This window comes from Falco cherrug, chromosome 5 (assembly GCF_023634085.1).
Source record: "Falco cherrug isolate bFalChe1 chromosome 5, bFalChe1.pri, whole genome shotgun sequence".
In the NCBI taxonomy this organism is placed as follows: domain Eukaryota; kingdom Metazoa; phylum Chordata; class Aves; order Falconiformes; family Falconidae; genus Falco; species Falco cherrug.
Window position 1 is genome coordinate 75,348,580 of NC_073701.1, and position 25,643 is coordinate 75,374,222.

A 25,643-nucleotide genomic window follows, 5' to 3' on the forward strand; every position below is an offset into this window, starting at 1 on the left:
CATTTGTTCTTTTTTAGCAGACAGCCCTAAAGGAGTAGTAAATTCGATGTAATGCTTCCATGGCTAGAGTTCAGATGGATAGATAGTTTCACTACCTAGAATAAAGGGGGTTTTTTTCCTCTAAACATTCTTCTTTGCTTCTCTGGCATTACTGCTAGCCAGAACTTTTAAATTAGTTACTAAAAATAAGGTCCTGAGGGTCACTGTTTTGTTCAGGTATGAGGTCTATAAGCTAAGCCAAATTTTTGCTATTTTACTTTGCTTCCGAAAACTTGGGTTTTTTCCTACGAGTAAAAACACCCATAGTGAGCTTTTGACGTTCTTTAATTTAAAGACTGTATTACAGAAAAGTTTAAGTAAGGAATCCTTATAAGGATTAACTCTTGACATAATATATTGCCAAGATACAGTGTAGCTGCAAGGGCTCTATGTGAACCTTCATATAAGTTGCTTTCTTACATACACAGTCGCTGAACAACAAAAATGGTATTTACCATTCGTAAGAGAAGACAGCGGTGCTTAAACAGTCCTTTTACCAGTGTTCTGGTTTTCCCAAATTAGAATCACGCCATATTAAAACTGTAAAATCCTATTATACAGAAAGTTGATAGAGATGAATTTTCTAAAGATTGCAACTGACGAAACATTAAAATGAAAACTAAGGAGTGTTGATTATGTAGAACGGTTTCTTTTTTACTGGCAGGTCAGATATACTAGAAACGTACAAATATTTTTGATAATCTAATTCCAGATGAACTCAAAACACTGAAGTAACATACACAGGCTAAGAGAATTCAATACTGTTCCAAGGCACTTACTGAATCTCCATGACTAGATGAAAACCAGAACAAATTAGGTCTGACAATTAAACAGCATATAATATAAAAATAACCTTTTGCTTACAATTTACAAAATGTATTACAATCTTTATCTCTGCTAACCTGCAACTCTGGCTGTGTGTGTCCAGCAATTTTTGTAAAAAACCCCAGAAACTATTTTCTAAAACTTCAGGGCAAATAATTTACAAATAAGGTACACAAAAATTTAGATCATGCAGAGATTTCTTACATCTTCTGTTAATATTTTATGATTGCAACTTTATCAAATTATATACTTACTTGCCCTGTACATATACAAAATAATGCATACATGGTAATCAAACGTTAGCAAAAAGTAGTCCATAAACACAATCTGTCAAAAGTATTACTATATTAACATATGTCTACAAGCAGCGTGTAACAGGGTTAAAAGACATTAAGGCAATAATACTTGAAGTTACAAAATAAATCATATGTAATACTTTCTCCTAAGTGTAATAAGGCAGGTAGATGGCCCCAGCAAAAAGTTGTAATACTGGAATCCACTGTTGTGAACAACGTTTAAGGTTTTGCGTGGGATGTACTCTAAGAGTGTACCATTTGGTAGTCAGATCTACACTGCTCTGTGTTAGTCGCCCCCCAGAAAAGTGGAATACTATTTTTCTAGTTCTCAGTGGCACTTGAGTTTTCCAGTATAATTCATTGATAGTATGTCCATTGCTTCTTGGATCATGTCCATTCTGAAGGTGGCTCTCTTGGTCCTCTGGGCTTTCCACAGCGGTTACCAAAACCTAAGGAAAAAAAAAAGTACTTAATACTTCTGTCCACTTGGAGAACGCAGTCCCACAAATGCTGGCAGCAGTCAGAAGGAACACTGCAAGACATGTGCCAGTTCTTAGGGAAGACGTGTATTCTCAGGGCTAGAAAATGACTTAGTGGTATGAGGAGTTGTAAAGGCACTATGGTCATAGGAAATACAAACATGAAGAATCTGTATATAATTACAGTTCCCTATTTAAACCTCACTTGTAAAGTACTTTTCAGTAAATACAGGAGTACAGCCTTTGTTATCATCTTTTTTTTCCTTCTCTGCATACCAAAGCAATTTTCTCAGGTATTATTTCTGAAAGTTTTCAGTGCTCTACAGAAATTATATCCCATTTGATTAATTCTGTATTTCATACAGTCTAAAACCCAAAGTGAATGACTAAATCACTCAAACCTCTTTCAGTGATGCTGAAGAGACAAGGCAGGCTAATTTGGCTGGGTTCTGCACCTCAGTGAGTTGGAAGGAGGGAGGAGTAGCAGCTATCCATACTAATACTATCGATGAATCTTCTGTTTAAATCATCTATATATATATAGTGATTAGGTTTTGACTGAATTATAATTACCAATATCTGTTACTTCCGCAGGAAATTCTGAAATTTGACCTCTTGTATCAGTGGAACCAGAAAAAGAAATCTGAGGTAAGATGTCAGTTGGTGTTTTGTTGCTTCTTTCAGGACGATCTGGAAAACACACATGCACACACACACCCCCTTACTGTAACATTCATTTAATCAGCACTGTGTGAACACTATTTTTAATTACAGTTCAGTCCAGAACACAACTTACATGAAGTATTATTTACAGAAATAAAGATTTAAAAGCCAATTTATCATTTCTTTTAAAAGATACTTGAAAATTGTTTATGAAGCAGATGTTCAACGACAGTGACACACTGCTGTTCATCAAATATGGATTTTATTTTTTAAAAGCTTGGATGGATATTTAAAATCACATGTAGCACCAATTTATAGCAACAGCTCACAGTACTATTTAAAACATCAATATAAATGCATCTCTCCATACTCTTCCTAAACTAAAGGTGCTTAAGACGTGATTGGCAACTATGTGTTGCGTTACTGTATGATCACCCTATTAGCAAGTCTTCAGTATTTCTGAAAACTAATTTATTTTTTAAAAATCACCTAGGTATTTAACAGGCAGCTCCAAACGCACTGTAAAAGCCCATTCAAGCATATGCAGAAAATACATGGCAGACATAAGCTTGTAGCTGAAGCAGGTTGCTGCAAAGTTATATGTCAGCTGATAGACTACACTTCTTACTAAAGCCTTTTCAGAAGATGAAAAGTTAAACAATTTGGTAAATCTGCAACGTACATACATATACATACACACACCCCACTGCTGAATTTATTTCATGTATGCTGCTGTCTTTATGAAATTAAATAAACTAATTCAACTTCTACAATTTCTACTGCAGTAACATGGGAAGGTTGTAATTAACATGACAAAATATTGCTATTATAATATGTATTTAAATTCACTATTTTGATCTTCATTATTTTAGCATACCCAAAGTTTAACACTTATTTTTAAATGAGATTTTAACTGGCTTCCTCAGAAAACTCTATAAACTTGAAAAACAGAAGGCTTTTTCAAAAGTGCCAGTTTTTTGACAATATACCTAAAAATCTTCAGAGCAAAAGCCAAGTTCAGGTGAATTGTTATTCAGTATTTTGTAGAAAAAAATAATTGAAATCTTTTCTATCACTTACCAGGTAGTACAGGTGAAGTTGTTTTCAAACCCTGTTAATGAGAAATATTTAAAATAATCCTTTAAAATGCTTCCAAAATACTAAAAGAACACCAGAAATTTAGTTAGTTCTCATAATAAATTTACAGTCCCTGAAAATTGAGAGTGCATGAAAAAAAAGGCATGAATATAAAGAGGATTCATATGCTTTTAAAGTTTTGGCAGCTGTTTACACTGGATGGCATTGACCAACTAGTCGACTGATGTGAGAAGTGAAATCTGATGGGCAGGAAATGGTTTGTTTTAGATAAATATGGATGTAAGGAAAACTTCATCAAGCAGTGAAACAGGTTGCCCACAAAGGATATGAAGTCTCCATCTCTGGAGGTTTTTGAGGCCCAACAGGATAAAGCCCCAAGCAGCCTGGTCCGAGTCCAGGCTTCATGCAGCGGTTTAAACTAGAGCCTGCAATTCTCCTCCAGCCTGAATAATAGTCTACGATTGAGGGCAGACAGCAAGCTCCATAAATGCAGCATATTTACGCTCTTAAAGCTATGATTTAAGGTATATTAATGATGACTTTAAAAAATACTGCTGAACTTTGAAAACCAGGTATTTTTCTTGGAAAGTGAACGTGCTCTTAACATCATCAGTTCAGCAGCTCAGGCAGAAGAAAGCTAGTTGTAGGTGATCAACAGCTGGTACTTTTCACAAGTATGTATTTTGCTCTTTGTTGTAGCTCTCAACCAAACTAGAACTGATTAGTACAGACTTACTCCCATACTTACTGTAGAGACTGTTTGTTCTGGCAGATGCTGATCACGCAATATGCTCCACTCAGACTGTGCAATCATAACTGGCTTCAGCAAGGGTGTGCCTAGGAAAAATTAAGTTAAACTTGAGTTCTCTCCATGATGAGGCATTAGAAACGTGCTATAAAGTAACTTTTTAAAAATTAAATGCTTGTAAAACATGAATCTCTCTTTACATGAAGAGCATTCAAGGTCAGGGAAAGCTTCACAACTTAATTCAAAACACAAGACTGCAGTGTTTGCATTGTGGATGTTTGTTTCCTTCGTTTGGGGGTTTCTAGCCAAGAGGAGAATTAGCTTCTTTTTCAATGTTGTTTTTGAAATTGTCACACCAGCTATGCAATAGTACTATGCCTTTTTCATGTCTACGAAGTAAAGAAAACACACAAGTCATGACAACCATACCTGTCCTTAATGACTTCACGGCAAGAACACAATCAAAATTAAAGTGTTCTTAGTGATTCCAGTCCCAAACAGATTTTTAAAATTTTTAAGAAAAAAAGCTTTATTTCTTGTGTTCTCACAGAAAACAAGCAAATCCATAATATCCAAAGAAAGGATCACTGACTGAGCTACCTACACGCTTATGATGCTCAAGGGACGTATTTACAAAACTTGCATGTTATTATGATGAAAATATCTATATTGACTACTTTGTGAAACTTAAAAAATGTTTTTGCCAAAGTGACACTAAATAACAGCCTCACTAAATAACTATATCACACTAAGTTATTTGGAAGATACCAAACCTCAACCTAATTTACTAGTTCAATTAATCTTTTTTGTATTCTGCCATTACTATCTTAATGAATGAAATACGAAGACATAAGCGCTTCATTTGTGTCAGTTTTCTCTTTCAGTAACCCTTTTGACAAGGCAAAGAGTAAACTATGTTAAACTTAAACTGGGCTTGTTCACTACAGGGCGGTATGAAATGTCATCATCTTTCCTTTGCCCAAGAAAGAAGAATCAGATAAGCACTGCTCATGTGTTTTCTCATTCTCTGCCCTGGAGCAGTAGGAAACTAAAATAGCCTGGGAATCCCCTAACTACTGCATTTCCTCACTGTATCTCCTTTCCATACCCTTCAGATTGAAAACCAGCTCCGCTGAAATCAACATTGAAGTCTCCAATATACTTATTAAATATCATGTAACATCATGCTTAGTCAAAAAATGAGAAATAATTTAACTTTTTTCAAGGGCTTGTGAAAGTTAAACCTCAAAATACACGATCACGCATGCTAGATTTCATTCCATTTTACGATCTGTTCCAACGCTAACCAAAAAGCAGGGGCATTCAAATACAATACTGAAATGTCTTTCATCACATTTTATCCCCAGTTATCACAAAACATTAAGAACTCACTCTGTTCACTTGCTAATACAAATGATTCTGGTGTTCTTTCTGGGAGCGGGGGAGAGGAATCTTCGCTAGTATCAGCATCTAAATCAAATATGACATTTAGATAAGTTAAAAGAACACAGATTTTCCTCCTATATTTTAAAAAGTTGATTTTTTTATGCATTAAATCATTCTAAACTTGATATTAAATTTAAAGCAAGAGAAAAATTTGCTCCAAATCCTACAAAACACTTTTGTTTACCATACTAATGCCTTGGGAGCAACTTCACGCTAACACCATTATCTTCATGTTAAGGGTATAGGATCAGTTTGTGTGTTATGAGAGAAAGGAAAGTAAAATACATTTTCAGTCTAAATAATTTAGAGGAAAAAAACCTCAGCAACTCCAATGAATACTTTCTCTTCGTTCTTTCTGAAACAGAAGATAAGCAGAATCTTATCTCCAGTCTGCACTGGAGAGATACCATTTGTTTCTTGAACAAGTAACCTGCCAATAACTGTAACCGTAGTAGTTACCGTAATTTAATTGCAGTTCATTACACCTCTATGTACAGCCACCGCAAGTGAGTTAAGCTCATCACAACACACTGGCTCTTCGAACTCTTCTGTAGATACTAGTAACCATACACAATTGGTGCCTACCAAACAGAACCACGGATGAAGCTCCCAAACCATGGTAAGAAGCATGTTGGAAATATATATGAGCTCTTCAGCTGTGCTGAAGACAGTAACTTACTGCTGATAAGAAAAAATAACAATTACTGCTTAAGTGGCTCAAAGGATACTTACTTCTAAAGTCAATACAGCACAGCTAAATTGCACAGTGCAAGCACATGACGCAACACTCCTTTTCAGGTCTGCACTGTGCGACAGCGAGCTCTAGGCAGGCTCCACATTACCCGCTCTTCTCAAGCCCCGAGTCTCAGTTTTGCTTCCCAATTCCAACTCAGGGCCCACCCAGGCTGACTCCCACACCACCGATATAAACTGGTTAAGCAGTCCAGTGCAAGGTTTAGTAACCACAAGGGAAGCGCGAGCCAGAGGAGATGGCCACCAGTGGGACCAGTAACACATCCTGTCCCCAGCCTGTTCCCTCTCACCTCTCCAGAGTGTACCAACACAAGCTGTTCTGGCAGCAAAAGCCCCACTCCAGCCTGCTAAGGAATCTGGACTAGATATTAAAGGTTTAAAACCATTCAAAGCAGCTGCTGCCATTAAAAAAAAATTTAAAAAATTCTCATCTTACAACTGCATCCTATACAGGATTCATAAAAAGATGAAGACACATTTCAACTGCTGAAGCCATGAAGCCTGCCCTGCCAGCAGCAGACAAGAACTCCATCGTGTTTCACAAGCCACTGTGTTCAAAGTAACTTCTCTGAGACCTGCTCCATCTCAAGTTACAGCATAAGAAAACCTTCGTTTATTGATTTAGTCCCTATATAATCGGCAAATAAAGTCACTATGGAGTATGCACTAACTAAAAATGAGGTTTTGGGGTTTGTTTTGGGGTTTTTTCTTTTGTCACTGTTGCTTTGGGGTTGTTGCTGTTTTGGTTTTTTTTAACCTCAGGGTACTACTTTTCACTTCTTTTGAATTAAAAAGAGGATTAAATTACACAGGAAGATCATGCACACCACCAGTTATGGTTAAGCAACTAGGGTGTTAATATGTTCACAGACAAGCTTCGTTGATGATTGTATCCACAATCCCAGCTTTAGACAGAGCAGTTCTGAGTAAGTGTGACAATAAAAAGCCCACTGTAAAACATGGTTTAGAATCACTGCAAAGCGATCTAACCCTATGTTCTTGAGTCCGAGAGAGATTACTAGACCTGCAACCTGAATATAAAATGAGAAGTGTTCACTGTTGTACAAAAGTGAATGGATACACCTTTGATAACAAGAGATGAATTATAAAGACATTAATATAAAAATCTTAAGCCATTCCTGGGACATCGGCAACATCCAGCAGCACAAAGGCTGTACTGTTATTTCAGGATGTTTCTGATATGCAGTTACATGAAACAAATCCTTGAGTGACATTTCTCCCATTCTTTATCATATTTATGACATATCTCTTATTTTATTGGCATGTTCTTACAGCATGTACATAAAGAGATGTGTAGAAAAGTAATGATTTTCAAACAGCGATAAACAATAGTTACCCTGGGAAAGACAAAAAAAGCCTGGCTAAATGCAGTGCTGGAAAAAATACTACAGCACACAAATCTACCAAAAACAAATCTAAGGAGGACTGCTTTGCGTAAACGTTGAAGTAACTATGACACACAGGGCTTTGCCGGCTATGCAGAGCATTGTTAAAGCATCACAGGGTTAAAAACGTATACATATGTGCAAGTATTGTTTTGTGCTTCTACATGCTATCGCAAAATCTATAGAAACAGACTGTTTTGAAAGCTGCAAAGTAGTTCATGTTTCTGAATATGACTTGTGATGAAAACGGTGCACAAAGCAAGTATTTTCAATTCAGCTGGTTGTGCATCTTGCATCATACACTGAGCCCATTTCACCTCCAAAAGTCACGTAGTCTGCACAGCTTCCTGAAGCGAGGCCGTCGCTGTAAGGAGCTCCCACATGAGTCTGTTCTAAATTAAGAAGCTCACGTTCTCCTTTCAGCTCCACAGCCTTACTGTGGGCTTTGCTGGGCTTTGCGCAGTTACCAAGGCCTAATTTGTCCTTCCCAGCTACATCCTCCATCTAATCTAAATGTGCCAGCCTGACTAAAATCTGAATCTGTGCATTTTAGGACTCTTTTGCTTTTAATAAATGATGTAACTTCTTGCAGAAGCAGTCTTGCAAACTTTCCTGGCTCAAAAAATTCCCAACAGCAGCAACAGACTAAAAGCAACTGAATAATTTTCAAAGCATTACTGAAGCAGAACTCAGATTTTTAGATGAACAGCAACACTACTTTGTCTCCCCGGCCATGTACAGAAAAGAAAAGAAAAGAAAAAAAAAAAGGAAAGCAGGGCTAAATATTTACAATGCCATTAAAATGCAGGAGCTGAATCACGAGCAACTGCAGACTGGTACAGTGAAAGAGGTTATGTCTACATTTTTAGGACCAGCACATCAACCAGTAAGCATGAATTTGATACATGTTTAGTCAAGCCCGTTTAAAATACTTTAAATCGCCAAAACTGCCATTATTATAGACACTTCCATGAAAATGTGGAGAACCAGTAAACAGAAACCTGCAATTAAGAATGCATTCATACCTCAAAATAAAGCTTCTGAAGTAGCTTATCAAGGTCTGTAGTAACAGACCTTGTAACAGACACAGTTCGCATGCAAATCAAAATCTGGGAGGACAAGGCTTGTGCCCTTTCTGAAGTTGCTGTACTGTACTGTTCAAATTTACATTTAGAACATTGCACTGTAAAGACATTCATGTTGTCCAACAGATGCAACCACGTTAAAGAGTAGCACTTCTAAACCACAATGAAACCTACCTTCACCATCTTCAGAACATGTTACAGCTGTTAAGTCTTGCCTAGCAATAGACATTGGCAACACTTTTCTGGCAGAAATGTTTTCAGTGTTAGTGGCAGCAGAAACTGTGGCACTTGCGGTTGAAACATTAGATGCACTTTTGCTCATGGCTCCATCAAAGTTCATCTCATCTGTGTCAGAATCATCTGAATGAAGAGGATTAGTAAAACAGAGGGGTGCTCGAACAGAAATAGTAGTACGATCAACATTATCACTGGAAGGATGTTCAACTGTGGTGTTTGATACCAGAGTTTTAACACCATGACATAAGATGTCTGAAGAGGTGTCTTCAGACACTGATGTACGCAGTGCATTTTCAGGCCCATGCAGTGACCACGTGGCATGTCCCTTTTCTGTCAGAGGCAGACGATCTGGTCTTGGTGGAGCATCAGAAACCTGCTGACTCTGCAGACTTTCCGGCGAAGGTATTAAGGCTGTGTTAGACTGTGGCATGCTGCATTCCATACATGAGTTTTGAGAAGCATCTACAAATGAATCCCCTGAAACCTGTTCCTGTGGCTTAAAGCTCTTATCAATTACACAGGATGACATAGGCTTAATTTTAATTGCATGGCCCCTGTTCAACAGGGAGTTCCTGTCAAAGCTTCGTGGTCCCTCCTGAAGAGGTACCTTCTTGATCTCAAAACTTAAGTTGCGCTCCAGCCTTTTCTCTGCACGTTCACTGGGTTCGCTCTTCCCTGAATGTTCTGTTGACTTATTATAATTCTCATTGAGGTCTGTCGAATGCTCTGATGAAACCATGTGCAAAACTGGCTTTGGATGGTATCTGTCATTGTCCTGCCACACAGTAGTGACTGTTGGATAAGCTGATGGGGGAGATGGTGTTAAAATTGGTGGTACTGGCTGAGGCTCTGGAGGCTGCAAGATTTCTTCTTTAGCGTCTCCTTCTACAAGGCAACTGCACAAAAAAATCCCAAAACAAAGTTGTGTAAGTTTTTGTATTTTGACAATATTTTAAGTGTCTATCCATCTATCTCTATAGCAGTAATGCTTCCATATCAATACTGAACTCCAAGCAGCGCTTCCACTGCGTACAGACAATGGTTATAAAACATGACTAGTTGGGTAGGCAAGAACTAAGTCACCACACTCAAAACATCTTTCAGAATACCACAAAGACATACATCCATGCCACAACTAGACATCATTGATAGTTCAAAGATTGCTCACATCCTTTCCCAGAAGCATTTTTTCCAAAGGCTCTGTAAGAAAGGCCCTCTTGTGGCAGGGTTTCAGTACTTTTTTTATTTCTTCTTTTTTAAGAAGTGGCTCAGAGGAACTTGTCATACGGAATTCCATTTTCAATAATGCCAAGAGAAATTTCTTTTAAAAATATATCCTTACAGCCTACAAGTATCGTCCTTTATTTTGATTTTTCTGCACATGCCCAGGAGGATCTTATTTTTACATTTGTGTATTTGGTAGTTTCTGGCATGCAGACCAAATTTAGCTGACACGAGGTACACACTGTATAAAAACCATTCACAGTAGAATATATGATCCGAATTAAAGTGCATATTAGCGAGACTGCAGCCCTTAGTATTACAATTCATCTTAAGCTACTTAAAAGGAGGTGGTCTTTAAGCATACGGTCAATTTACTTTCAGATTACATTTTGCACAACTGACTAAAGTCTTGTCTACAAACAGGAATTAGGCATTCTCATTCAAAGCTTTTAAAAATATTTCATCCCATACTGTAAGACTAGTAACAGAATAACTGAAGCGCAAAACAAATGTGTGACAAGAACAGAAATACAATGAAATATTTTAAAGAAATCATACTTTCACTCTAGGCAAATAAACCAAAGCACAAAGGATAACAGTTTGCTAAAGAGTGTGATTTCACCACATGCTTGAGCTGAGAAACCAGCCCATTTTATGTACAAAGCTCAGATCACTTCCTGCTGTTGGCAGAGATATCCTTCATGGGGAAGTAATAAACCCTCTATACAGGCCAGCACATACTGTCCAAGATAGTGATATTTAGAAGACAGATGATCGACCCCCACCATGCTAGGGGAACAGTCAGTTCCCAGGGTAACAGAGCCTTTACTGACATGTTCAGGTGGTCCCAGCACTAGAATAAGCTTGAACAAGCAGGAGTTAGCCAAATCCACATATACCTTTAGGTTTTTGGGATAATCTATGTCAGAGGCACCATAAACCACCCAAATCCAGCTTTGCATCAGGAGAACTGGAACCTTCCATTGGAGGTAAGGTTACAGCAAGACACTATTCCCTTGAAAATGAAGTCACCGGTAGACCTTGGACTCTACCTTCTTTTCATGACCCAACAACCTGAAGAACCGAGTCTACTCAGAAGAGTGTTCACAGTACTCTTGTGGAACAGACTTTGATTTACAAATGAGTTCAAGGCTACACACCAAAAGCCAGAAAGCAGAGGCTTCCAAAAAGGCAAAAACTCTTCCTACCTGCTACATGACAGACCACTGTGATGTTATCTCCTGCTGCATTTGTGTAAAGCCTGGGAGAACACTGCATATCTAGCAGGTCTGGAAGAAGGCATGCCAGTAATAAGTCTCATGTTGTAAGGACCAGCAGGACAATGTGCAGATTATATTCTTCAAGCCCTGTGCTTTCACGCTATTTAAATGAAACTTCCATGATAGCAGGTAGTAGTTAGTCATACATTACTAATTCAGACCAAAAATAAGAATGTATTTACATTCTAGAGACTTGACAGATTCTGTGGAGGAAAGAATTCTCACAATGAGCCATTGGCTACATAATGAAACCACACTCTCAGAGCTTGTAGGTGAAGTCTGGCATCCACGTGCAGGTTGCCATTCAGCTTAGAACAGTTAGAAAGCATTCAGCTCTACCATTATCTCTCTCGTTCCTACAAGTCTTGCACAGAGGAAACCCAGTCTGAAACCAAGAGTCTAACACAGGCCTAATAAATTTCAGCAGCTGCAAGGGAGCTCCAAGAAATTTCAGCTGGATTGTCACAGTCAGTCACACACTTAAGTTGGTCAGAAATCAGAGGCATGTCTTTCAAACTTTTTTTAATCAGACGACTACCTAGACTGACTTGGCCGTCACTACTGCCAAAACTTAATAAGGCTGTTCAGAGCCATGGACAGACAAGACCAAACAAAAGGCTTGCCATTAATATCACATCTTCTCTGACTATGAAGTAACTACATCAGGGGACAAAGGAAAAGCTATGGATGTCACCTATCTGGACTTCTGCAAGGTCTTTGACACAGTCCCCCACAGCATTCCTCTCTTTAAACTGGAAAGATACAGATTGAATGGGTGGACTGTTCAGTGGATGAGGAATTGGTTGGATGGTCACATCCAGCAAGTAGTGGACAACAGCTCAGTGTCCAGACGGCAATCGAGGACAAGTGGTGTCCCTCAGGGGTCCGTACTGGGACCGGTGCCGTTTAATACCCTCATCAATGACAGTCAGTGGGATCGAGTGCACCCTCAGCCAGTTTGCAGATGACACCGAGCTGAGTGGTGCAGCTGACACTCCTGAGGGACATGATGCCATCCCATGCCATGATGCCGAGGGACCTGGACAAGCTCACGAAGTAGGCCCGCGTGAACCTCATGGGGTTCAACAAGGCCACGTGCAAGGTCCTGCACCAGGGCCAGGGCAACCCCTGGTGTCAACACAGGCTGGGGGATGAAGGGATTGAGAGCAGCCCCAGGGAGAAGGACTTGGGGGCACCGGTGGATGAAAAGCCGGACATGAGCTGGCAGTGTGCGCTCACAGCCCAGAAAGCCAGTCATATCCTGGGCTGCATCACAAGAAGCGCGGCCAGCAGGTCGAGGGAGGTGACTGTGCCCCTCTGCTCTGCTCTGGTGAGAGCCCCCCTGCAGTGCTGCGTCCAGCTCTGGGGCCCTGGGCACAGGAAAGACACGGACCTGTTGGAGCGGGTCCAGAGGAGGCCTCAAAAACGATCAGAGGGATGGAACAGGTCTCCTATGAGGACAGGCGGAGAGAGTTGGGGTTGTTCAGCCTGGAGAAGAGAAGGCTCCGGGGAGACCTTGTAGCAGCCTTCAGTACCTAAAGGGGGCTTACAAGAAAGATGGGGGCAAACTTCTTAGCAGGGCCTGTTGTGATGGGACAAGGGGTAATGGTTTTAAACTAAAAGAGGGTAGATTCAGACTAGATATAAGGAAGACATTTTTTACAATGAGGATGGTGAAACACTGGAACAAGTTGCCTGTATACCATGCTAGATGTCCCGTCCCTGGAAACATTCAAGGTCAGGTTGAACGGGGCTCTGAGCAACCTGATCTAGCTGAGGATGGCCCTGCTCACTGCAGGGGGCGGACTAGATGACTTTTAAAGGTCCCTTCCAACACAAACTATTCTATGATAAAACAAATATTTAAAAGAGATATTCCGAAATTTGACAAAACAATCACCTCACTTTGAAGAGTGCCAAAGGCTAGCATTGGTATCCTGGACTTAAGGCACTTGGCTTTCCAAGACAAGTTTCCATCTTCCTTTTGTTGCTCCTGTTAAGTCTGGAAAAAGTCTTTTTATTCAAGAGAACGTGGGCTAGTAACATAGTTCTAGGGCCAAAGAATCTTCCATCTTCTCAACCAACATGAATAAGAAAACATTAAATTAAAAACAAATAGAAAGGCTTATAAGAAAAATGCAAAGTACAAAGATATATATATATATCCCCTTCAGTATTGTGTTATCCAGCAATCCATGGTGAGGTTTCTTCTCATACTGCTCAGATATGTCAGCCTATCTTTGCCAGACAGCAGGAGAAAAAGCCAGAATGATTCAGAAAACTTGATCATATTTCAGAATGTTACTGAAGAGTGTAGATGAAAAATAAAAAAAACCCTCTATAGCTAAAAAATTTAATTGCTACCTCTTCCCCAAGGGCATTATTTAAGTGAAACACAAAAAAAAGCATTAAGTACCAAACATGCTGTTTCTACTACGCTGGAATAAAACCAGCGAGCTTGCTTTTAAGAGTTACAGGGAGGAGGGCTGAAGACCACGCAGTTGCACAAGAATTCCTGCCTGTCTATTCACAAGTGAAAGGCATCAGACAGGCTCTCATTACGTATCTTCATGTCATATCACAAACAAAATTGAAGTAATACTATTAGCTCCCCTACTTGCAAACAAGGCCTAAAAATTACTTAGCCAGAGCAAATGCTTGAGACTGTCGTGACTTACATAAAAAAAAAAAAAGGGGGGGGGGATGGGACAGGACAGGACACAACACCCAACACTGCCTCACACTCTAATCTTTTACAGAACTGAAAGCCTACTTGTCCTGGGACAGACCGCAGCACGAGTTTCATCCTTGTGATGTTATTAGCACCAAAGCTATAGCAGCATGGGTAGAAGAATTAAAATCCTTCTACAAGGGATTCCAAACTGAAGAGAAACATTTGGATTTTTAGTTTATTAAAATCCCTACCCACTGAAGTACTGCAAGCTCTCTGGCTTCTAAATTATCTTCTAAAAGTTATCGTAACTTTGTATCTAGAAAACCCCAGATCCCCTTGCAGTTCTCCCAGGTGCCCTCTTTCATTCTCTGATTCCTGTCACAAAAGGCTGGACCTCAGATTCCTTCTCTTCCTCGCCTCCCTGTGCTTGTATATTGTTATTTTATTAAGATAGGAGGAATACAAAGCACATCAAAACAATTTAATTGAAATTAACGTGGAAACTCTTTTGCCTCTAGACATTCTTGAAAAATGAACAAGCTTGAGAATAAGTTGTTTGCTTGAATTAGTAAAGATAAGCCGGGGCAGGGAGGGAAGCAAGTCTCACTCCAATGTAGTATACACTAACAAGGACAGGATAATTTCCCTCATTGTGGATTTCTCTCCTCTATTTGGGAGGGGGCGTGGGGGTGGGGGGGGGCGCATGCACAGAAAGGGGAATTTCACTTCCACAAATATTTACATGCCCCCTTTACCAGCAGCGATACTCATCAGTAATCTCCACTAAATCCTCCTACTGAAAATGAGTTTTTTTCCCTTATTGACCTCATTTTCCTGACCCAGAGTTACACATGCAATCAGCAAAACTAATTTCTTATCTGGTACAGACATACCACTAAGCGTTACAATTAGCTAAAGAAGCAAATTAGCATTAAACTAGATATGACAAGGTTATATGCCCATAATATCAGTCAAAATTCATGAAGCTCTTCACTGATTACTGTTTGATGAAATGACTCTCTCATTTGATTCACTACTAAACAGAACCCCACACGTATACAAAGAGCCCCCTTAGAGGTATGCACAGAACTGCTGATACAGGAAATGCTGCACAAGTCCGCAACCCAAAAGTTGTTTCATCATATTCCTCATACACAGCCAAACAGTGCTATTAAAATGCTCCCCATTATATTTGAAGTTCATTTTCTTTCCTTTGCTCTTCAATGAGAGCTTACAGTGATCAAATGAGAAATTCTGTATCAAATTAATTCTTTGTCTTATTCATATTGAGAATTCTGATGTAATTTCTTTTTTAAAGGAAATAGATGCCACCCAGGATTTCCTGGTTTTCTCTGAATATGTAAGAATTTTTCCATTTTACTGACATAATAGTATTATTATTTCACATGTTCTGCATTGCAAGAAATATTTCTGTTTCCTTTTACAAAGCAGAAATATTAGGATATGTATACATTTAAGAGGTCTTTGTTTGGCAGTAGCTTTTTCTAAAACTCCTGCCAGAAAATCTTGGGCATTTTGGGCTGCTGCATAATGCTTTCCCTGGGCACTTCCTTCAACAGCTGTGATCTATAGACACTTCTCCCCCCAGAGGCAGAAAATCATTTGAAGATGAACTACTAATATTATTACAAACAGGGGACAGTATAGTAAAACCAGCTTGATTTAAGTTAACGGGAAACTAATAGGAAGCTGATGAAAGAGGATATTGACACAGAAGAGGCAGTGAACCAAAGAATGCCAGACCATTTGAGAAGTGATCTTTCCTGTATTAGACCTTTAAATTAACTCTGCATTGTTTGTCTATGTTGCAACAGCAAGCATTTTTCAAGTACATTGGTAAAACGACACCGTGCGATAAAAAAATAGAAAGCCTTCTCATAATTCAGCCTCAAAGTATCTCTTCTTATACAACTACTACTGATTATCTTGTAACTTCACTTCCTCATGCAGAACTACAGGATAGGTGATAAGGCAGCTTTTTCATACACTTTTATTGCCATACAACCTGAGCAACTGATACAGTGCCTTAGTGCCAAAGACCTCAGCGTTAGAGCTTCTCAGCTGTCAGGCAAACCATGCATTAGGTAATAATAACTTTTTGAAGTTATTTGTCATAATAAAAATCAACTATAATTTGAAAAAAAAGCGCCCTCACACAACTTTACAGTAAAAATGTACGCATGAAAAAAACAAAACCAAAATGAAGCTATGGCAACACTATTCTTCCTTTTCCTGCAATACATTATAAATTTTTAGAACATTTTAAAATCTAAGCCATTGTAGCCTTAATAGAAAAGAGCTTTATTACTAAAACTGGGCACCATAACATGGGTTCAGATTTAAATAAAACTTGGCCAGTTTCCAAAAGGAAAAAAAACCCTTAAGTAATCCACGGTTATTTTATGCAGCATACTGCAGGGTTTTATTTTCAAATAAAAGAGTGTGATGCCAAGGTCACGGAATGCACATGCTATGACCAACCAAAGATAGATATTAAACTCTACATCCTCCCTCATAATTAAAATAGGAAAATTAAACTCAATGTAAGCGGGCTGAGGCTAGACAATCACATTTTTCTACTTAAATCACTCCCATCCACGTGAAATAAAAGCTGCAGTTCAGTGAAGCTGTCACAAACCATACTACAGGTAATTTATATACAAGTATAAGGAATGAATAAAAATAACCAACTGGTGAATTTCTCCTGTAAAAGTTAGTTACATGAGGCTTTTTGGTTCTTTAATTGTGACATGTAAATCACACTGCTAAAAGGAACACCAATCAATGGTTTTTATCTTAGCTTTGCAGAAGATGCAAAAAGAGAGTTCTGCAGGGCTGGAAATGAAATTAAAATACATTTCAAGGGTCATGTGTAATTCTAAGTCATTACATTGAAGTCTGAGCATAATCTGAAGAAAAGTTAAACTCCTACAGTATTTCACTTTTTCTCCTTCAGACAGTAGCACATAGCTCTTCATTTCACAGCTTACAAAAAATTGTTACCTCGTCTTTTTTTGGGCATTTATGTCTCCATTTCTTTTTTTTTTTTCTCAATTGCATTTGAGCTTGAAAGTAAAAAAATTTTCTGTAATCATGCCTGATTAAAAACAAACAACCCCTTTTCCCAAATACTTCAGAATGAACTACGAAATACATAAATATTTCAAGGACTATTCCTTAAAGGTATTAAGATGCTCCCTCTGAATTCTGAAGTACCAATCATTGCTTCTAGATTTGAAGTAAAATCTTGAATTGTGTAGTCATGTAAAATCATGTACAGTCCCAAATCGTAATTTAAAAACTTTGGTTCTTTACAGTCTTATAGACAGCAATAAAGTCAAATAAACTTACTTATGCCCTCTTCCTGCCTTAACCTGAAAACAGTTAAACATGTCTAACAAAGAACACTTTCTACCTCCCACCAAGTTCTCCAAAGAAATTAACACAGATGTTAAGTTCAAGGTGACTTTCACAGGAAGAGATCATAAACTGCAAAGCCAAGCATTTTCTAGAATCAGGTGCTGATGTATGTATGCATTCATGAGTTGTTCTTTATGTCTACCTTCATAATAACCAAGGACTGATATTTGAATTTTTTTACGTTGACTTCAAATACAGATAGATGTTAAGCTACATGTCTATGTTCACATATTGTACAGCAAATATGAATCACATTAAAACATTACAAAGTCACAGAAGGTTAGAAGGCAAAACAATTCCAGAACCTCTGCAAATCAAGTATAGCTAGATGCTTCATGGTGAGTTAATAAACAAAATTCCAATATTGACTTATATAAATAGCCTTAAGATACTTGTAACTTCCAAGAACAGACAGACATAAAAGAAGCCTAGAAAGTACAATTAGAAGTTATACTTTGTAGCACTTCTTCCCCAAGGCCAATGCAAGCATTACAAGGATTAATTATCCCTCTCTGAGTAAGCTTCCTATCTTATACAGCAAAAGCCTTTAGTGGCTTCTCATCCTTACTTTAGTAGAGACATGAAAGTTAACTTGATACTAGCTACGCTTTAAAATGAAGAGATCTACACATTTAAAGATAACCTGTCCTGCACATATCTGACTGCTACAGGGGTATGCTTGTCTACTCACATGTAGTCATTGCAATGTTGGTATATTCAGACTCTGCAAAGATATTAAAGCTTTTATTATAGAGTCAACGACAAGACTTCTATTTGTATTATGTATATTTCTAGCTATAAATGGGAAAAAAATCGCATCTTAAAAGTCTTTATAGTGGGAACAGTTTTGTTGTGAAGCATGTCAATCTGTCAGCTTACAATAGCATATTATCACAGTTAACTACCTGCGGGTCCGTGGAGGCTTTGGTGGAGGAGAATCCTGTTTCTCAGCATCTGAAGAACTGACAGCATTCTCTGTATTATTTTCATCCTGATTAAAAGAAAAAAGTTTTCATTCATGGCTGTAAAGCTGAAACACAAAGGTCCGTAATGATACTTGAAAACAATTATGACTATTACATATTTTTGGCTATCATCTAGAGAATGATTTCAAAATTCTACTCTAAATTCATAATATTATTTTGTATCTTCTGTATCCAACTTCAAATTTTTCTGATTAAACGTTTTGTTTAGCACGTAATTGCACAATGCACTAGAGAAAATTCTCAAAAGCTGATGTTTCAGGTTAGTAGTGACCAAGCTCCCTTATGCCCTCCCAATTATTCATACTTAAAGCATTTATTTTTCCAGTCAAATTATTGTACATTCGTCTTCAATGGAGTGATTGTACAAGTGAAAATACAGTAAGAGATTGAGAATTTCAGCTATTTTAAAGCAACAAGCAGATAAGATTTAACGCATTTTTCTAGAACACTTACAAATAATCCTCCATTTGCATACAATGAAGTTTAACTTACTCAGCAAAGCACCTAGATTTTTATTTAATTTTAGGACTACAAATACAACATATTTTACATATTTGTAAATATATATATCCATACACATTTATACATATATACACATAAAATATTGTTGTGGGTTAACCCTGGTAGGCAACCAAGTACCACAAAGCCACTCACTCTTCCCCACCCTCAGCCCTGGGCAGGGAAGAGGAATGACAAGACAACCTGTGGGTCAAAATGGAATTGTTCAGTAACCAAAGGAGAAGTGGGAGAAGAAAGAAAGAAAGAAAACAAACTGAAGTGATGCAAAAGAAATCACCACCTCCCACTGGGAGACCTATGCCCAGCCAGTTCCTGAGCAAAAAATGGCTAACCTCACCCTCTTTTCCTCTTTCTTGCTGAGCATGATGTTTATATGGTGTTATGGACTACCTCTTTAGTTAGTTTGGTTCATCTGCCTGGTTGCGTCCCCTCCCAACCTCTTGCACACACCCCTGACTGTTCACTGGGATCACAGACATTGACAGGCAACATTGACACTGTGCAAATATCATTCAGGAATAGCTGGAATATTAGTGTGTCATCAGCACTGCTTTCGTCACAAATCTAAAACACAGCACCTATGAAGGACATTAACTCCAACCTAGCCAGACTCGGTACAAATATGTATAAATATATAAAAATAAAACCAGAACACGCAAGAGTCTAAAGCTGTCAACCACTACCATACACATGCCACAGCCAAAGATTCAACAAAACCGACAAGGACCTACCTTAGTGTTATCTTGAGTTTAATATGCATTTTACCTAAAGGTTTTTCTTGCAGGAGTTTTCTTTTGGAAAGCAATTTTAAAGAAGAACCATAAACATTTAAAATCTGTGTAAAGTATTTCAAAGCACAATACCAGGTTCATGCACCAGGGTCTACTATCTGCCAGCCTACCTGTTCAGACTGGATGACAGAGACTGACCTCTGGTCTTACAAAGGGAATTCCCTGTTAATTTCTGCTTTAAATATGATAGTTGCATTTGAATTTGGTAAGCAATTTCAGCTTTAGAAGATTAACCATAACTAAGTTCTCAATTGCTAACTACCCTCACTTAAATTTAGATTAATTAGTTACATGTTTTTAATTTCCATTACTAGCCTTAAAACAGTTGTCATATCCCTCTCTGCTAGTGGGAAGAGTCTATTATCAAACTGTATTCCTCAGTGTACTATGTAAAGCTTTTCCTGTGAAGAAAATAAAATAAATCTTTTAGTCTTTGTTTTTCACTAACCTCCTCCATTAACTAGTTATCCAAAAAAATATTCCAGAAGTACTCCAGCAGAAATACCCTATTGTTCTGTATCAATGCTTTGTGTTGGCCCTTTCCAGGCAAACTGCACAGCAAGTTCATTGTCCCACTGACCACTGGCTGTAACTATCTTTTCTTTTTTTTTTTTCTTTTTTTGAGTGAGATTCAATTTGCAGATAAAAGCCACTTACATTTACATGACCACAACTGAAGCTCCCACAGCAGTCCAACAAGGTTGGTTGGTTTTCATGGAATTATTTGGGTTGGAAGGGACCTTAAAGGTCATCTAGTCAACCCCCTGCAGTAAGCAGGGCCATCCTCAGCTAGATCAGGTTGCTCAGAGCCCTGTCCAACCTGACCTTGAATGTTTCCAGGGACGGGACATCTAGCATGGTATACAGGCAACTTGTTCAAGTGTTTCACCATCCTCATTGTAAAAAATGTCTTCCTTATATCTAGTCTGAATCTACCCTCTTTTAGTTTAAAACCATTACCCCTTGTCCCATCACAACAGGCCCTGCTAAGAAGTTTGCCCCCATCTTTCTTATAAGCCCCCTTTAGGTACTGAAGGCTGCTATAGGGCCTCCCCGGAGCCTTCTCTTCTCCAGGCTGAACAACCCCAACTCTCTCCGCCTGTCCTCATAGGAGACCTGTTCCATCCCTCTGATCGTTTTTGAGGCCTCCTCTGGACCCGCTCCAACAGGTCTGTGTCTTTCCTGTGCCCAGGGCCCCAGAGCTGGACGCAGCACTGCAGGGGGGCTCTCACCAGAGCAGAGCAGAGGGGCACAGTCACCTCCCTCGACCTGCTGGCCGCGCTTCTTGTGATGCAGCCCAGGATATGACTGGCTTTCTGGGCTGTGAGCGCACACTGCCAGCTCATGTCCGGCTTTTCATCCACCAGTGAGCAGCCAGCCAGTAAGCTGGGGATAAAGGTAACAGAACTGGTTCCACTGAGCACATTTGGAACTTAGACATCCAGACCACACACAAAGCCTCTGCTGCAAACCAAATTCTGCCCTTTTTGTTTCCAAATCTGAGCCTTTAGGTTTGCAACATTACAGCACTCTTGCTCAACTTGCAAATAGCTCTTTTTTTTTTTTTTTAATTTATGTCACAATACATTGTTTCTTTAAGTCTCTGTTACTTCCATGAAAAAATATTTTTGGTTTTCCTGGACTAATGCATAAAAATACTAATAGCCATATCAGGTCAACTGATCCTAGTTCAGTAAGGTACAACATGATTATTATCCACTGGTTGCCTCTCAAAGTGAAGCGTACTGTGAACTATGTTTGAATACGTTTAAAGTACTGGGCGTTGCATCATTCTAGCTTCTTAATGAACAACACTGGTTGCAAGCCAATTACCTTCAGAAACGTATTGCATCAGCACTACCTTAACAATTACTCACAGCAAAAAGTGCTGTCATCAAGACATAGTGTCCAAAAGTCAGAGAAAGAATGAAAAAAATTGACTGATAAGATACTAAAATAAAAAGAAACCAACTATGAATGCTATGCTTGATCCATCAACTGAATGCAGGACCCTCAATCTTATCTAGGAACAAAGGTACCCTTTTAAGTCCTTTGTCAGTTTTCCTTGACTTACTGAAAAACATTAAGAGCTCAGAAAATTTTTAAAATGTAGCTGTAAACTACTGCAGACATGCCAACTGGAAAAAAATACAACTTCAGAGGGGTTTTTTTCTAGCCACTGATGGAATGAAACATTACCAGGAAACGTGGACATTCGACCCCTCTACTCAAATACGCAGGAAAGCTATTTCTAAGCCTTTTTAACATCAGGTATCGGGTGATCAGACAGACTGTTTTGCCCTTAACACACATGAAAATGAATTTTATTGCCCACATTCAGACAGAACACTACTCTGAAGGCTGGTGTCAAAGATGTCAAAGGCTCACGGAATCTAACAGCAGCAAGTCAGTTTCCTGCTCAATAGTCATGTCATACCTCTACCCACTTCCCCGAGTTGTGCAAAATGATCTCTGAATCTCTCCCATATGTAGTCATTACTGTGGACAGCACTAAATGCATTGACGCTGTACTAATAGGGCCCTCCTTAATCTTAAGAACTAGTAACTAGAGATAGTAACTAACTTCATCCTAAGAACAGAGTGGGCTATTTGCCTTGTTATAGCACCACAGCACATCCAAGTTTCCTAAGGCAGAGAGACATTAGAAAGACATAAACTCCACAGGAGGAGTTCCTCCTCAACTTCTCCATCCTACAGCAGATCAGAACACTATTCCAGTTCAGTCCTGCCTGCACAGAAGTTTTGAGGAACAGATTTCTTATTCAGGCACTCAGTTTTCTAAAAGGCACTGGCAAGGGAAAGGGTGTGCCTGTTGGCTGTGGTGTAGACTAACTTGTCTGGAAAACAAACCAGCAGCTGCACCCCTATCCTTCTGTGTTTGTAAAGTGAAGTGTTTGTGAATAGAATGTTTCTTGAGATATGTTTTTCTCACAGGCAGAAGAAAGAGCCCATTTAGGAAGCTACCATCTGTCAGAGCTTTTCTGAACTCTATACAGTAAGAAGCTGTTGCTAGTTGACACAGGCAGAAGTAGCTGAAGACGCACTGCCATTTTTTGATACTAGTAATAAAACATACGCATATACCTTGCAAAATGGGTATAAACTCAAACGTCTGAGGCACGTTTACAACCACAGAGACAATTCTTTAAAAAATAATAAAACCCCCTCACAAACCAAACAACAAGACACACACACACACACAAAATGGTACTTTTTAATTCAACCCTAGAAGTCAGTGGTTATCCCAACCTCATACACTAATTCAGGCAGATATGTGTTCAAAAGCTTTCACTTCTGCATTAGGTTAAAATCAAGATCAGTTCTGCTCTAGTTAAATTAAATCAGGAGCAAGAATGGTACAGGAACTGCCATCACCAAAAAAGAGGTAATTTCACTACTTTGCTTAATTAGCTCAACAGACTTACGTTTCTGTGTAGGCTTTGTTCACCTTTAGGCAACTCATTCCCCAATAAGTAAAGGATTTTTACTTCAAAAGTTGAAGATGATAGAAGTTTAAGGTAGTAACCAAATGCACTAACCCATGCAAGACAAAACAGCACTTATTATCAGCTCTATGGCGTTGCAGCATTTTTAAGTAATTGTGCTCAGTTACTACTGGATCTCTTCTTGCTTTTAACTGAAGGAATACGGCCTGCTGAAAGCTCAGAGCAAGTCTTGCTTGTTCTCAGTTCTGTGTCACAAAATACAGTGAACAACCAGTATTTTGAGCACCCTTGAGTGATACCAACTCACAGATTTCCCCTTCTGTCATGTATCAGATTAAGTCAACTAGCAAACATGCAGAACAACTAGCATGGAGCAAAACAGAGGAATCTCAACTGTAGAAGTGAATATAGGGTATTTCACTGGGATGGACGCATGCCTTGAGAAGAGCAGATGGCAATATTAAGAAAAAGCCTTCCACCCTTCCTAATCACAGCTTACTGGCATCAGTCAGCACTCTTGCTTCTCTAGACAGATGTTGCATTCTCTCGCAAAATGCAATTTTAAAAAGCATCAGCTTATAAAAACCAGGACAACATATTTAGTTCACAGGGGTCATCATACAGACAAATGTGCAATTCTGTCAATAAGTGTTCGGTGCAGCGCCCTGCTTTCTTACAGATGATACCTATCTTACTGTGGCAGGCTTCTCACTATAAGGAAACAAAAACATTAATAATAAGTGGGTTAAAAAAAAAAAAAAAAAAAAGAAAAAGAGCTTTCCCCAACCTTTACCTCTATATGCATTAACTCCTGAACAGTTTGAGAGTTCCAATGTCCTCTTTGATTTGAGGGAGCAGCTACCAAGATTAAGTGAAAATACTCATAGTTCAGAATTTCTAGGTATTCTGTTGAATTACACACACATATTTTTTATATATATATATATATATATGAAATGTGTGTATATCTATAAAGGACTACATTAACAAATGAAAAGACCATAAAGTTAAATATTTAGTGTAGATTACATCTAGTCTACAGCAATACAGGGTAACTCATGCTCCTGTGGTAATGCAGAGGAACAAGGAATTCTCATGGCAGATGCAGCGTCTGAATTAAACTTCCTAAGGTGACCTAAATTGTGCTGTCACCTCCCAAAGATGGCTCTTCTCCCCACCTACTTCCTCCAACGGCTTAATCACCAAACAGAGCTGTCACTAACTTGGAACAATTAGAGGATCACAGTTTTATACTGAGATTCCACAGGCATTGCCTACAATTCAAAGTCTTCTGCCCAGGAATTACAATGCATAATTTTACTTTGGAACTCACAGTGGAAACATTTAATGTCATTCAGAAGCCTTCTGTACTGGTAAAGTACTAGCAAATTTACTGCAAATGCTCTTGCAGAAGTAATATCTTGGTTTCCCTTAAAAGGAATTGAGGCATTCCTTTTGCCCTTATCATAAAGCAGCATGGGAACCACAGAGCATCAGTGGATGAGAAATACTTCAGACAGAAACGATACACTCAAATTAAATAAAACTTTCCAAGCTTAGGCAGCAAGATAAATATCTCTGAAGATATGATTTTTTAGAATGCTGCAATGGCCAAAAATCTCTTTCCAAGCTGCAAAACAGCAAAGAGAACCTGAACAGCAGTCTTTTCACTTAGTTTCCGAACCACTAACATTTTGAATACCATCAATTCTTCTTATAGCAGTTGATTCCTCCACAGCTTCTAAAAGTGTTATCAACCGCAGCAACAGAATTCTGTCACTTCTACAGGAAGAAATGCAAGAGATACTTGAGAGTACTAGGAACGTCGTATATTGGAGAAAGTATTTAGTAATACAAGCTTCTGTTAGTGGATAAGGGTAGATAAAGGACTTGCAGTACTGTAACATGCTTTTTACTGTCAAGAGACAAAATTCAACAGGAAATATTTTTAAAAAGATAGTAAACTTTTTGTTGTTTTGTCTTTCGCTCAATTTTCCTTTTTCTACGTACAGAACATCCAACTTTATCGAATTCCATCTGATTCAGATTTCCAAGACAACTATGGTTTTTCACTTCAGATCACAAAGATGCCTCAAATAACTCACAAAATATTCTACTCATACAAGCCTGACCAGTATCTTATCAGATGATCAAGACTAATCAGCTCACATGTTTCAAAACTTCCA

The 25,643-nt window shown here is 38.6% G+C and overlaps 1 protein-coding gene across 2 annotated transcripts in view; it reads right to left on the minus strand.

Annotated features, from left to right (window-relative positions):
• Nucleotides 1–306: 306 nt before the first annotated feature.
• The window catches only part of PTPN12 (protein tyrosine phosphatase non-receptor type 12), a 78,215-nt gene continuing 52,878 nt past the window's right edge, over nucleotides 307–25,643 (minus strand). For both annotated transcript variants that reach the window (XM_055711333.1, XM_055711332.1), the window contains exons 12-18: nucleotides 18,600–18,685; nucleotides 9,013–9,971; nucleotides 5,541–5,618; nucleotides 4,149–4,237; nucleotides 3,383–3,413; nucleotides 2,213–2,329; nucleotides 307–1,609 (exon numbers count right to left, since the gene is read on the minus strand). In XM_055711333.1, the coding sequence (XP_055567308.1) occupies nucleotides 1,548–1,609; nucleotides 2,213–2,329; nucleotides 3,383–3,413; nucleotides 4,149–4,237; nucleotides 5,541–5,618; nucleotides 9,013–9,971; nucleotides 18,600–18,685 (1,422 nt within the window). In that variant the 3' untranslated portion in view covers nucleotides 307–1,547. The remainder of the gene's footprint in view (nucleotides 1,610–2,212; nucleotides 2,330–3,382; nucleotides 3,414–4,148; nucleotides 4,238–5,540; nucleotides 5,619–9,012; nucleotides 9,972–18,599; nucleotides 18,686–25,643) is intronic.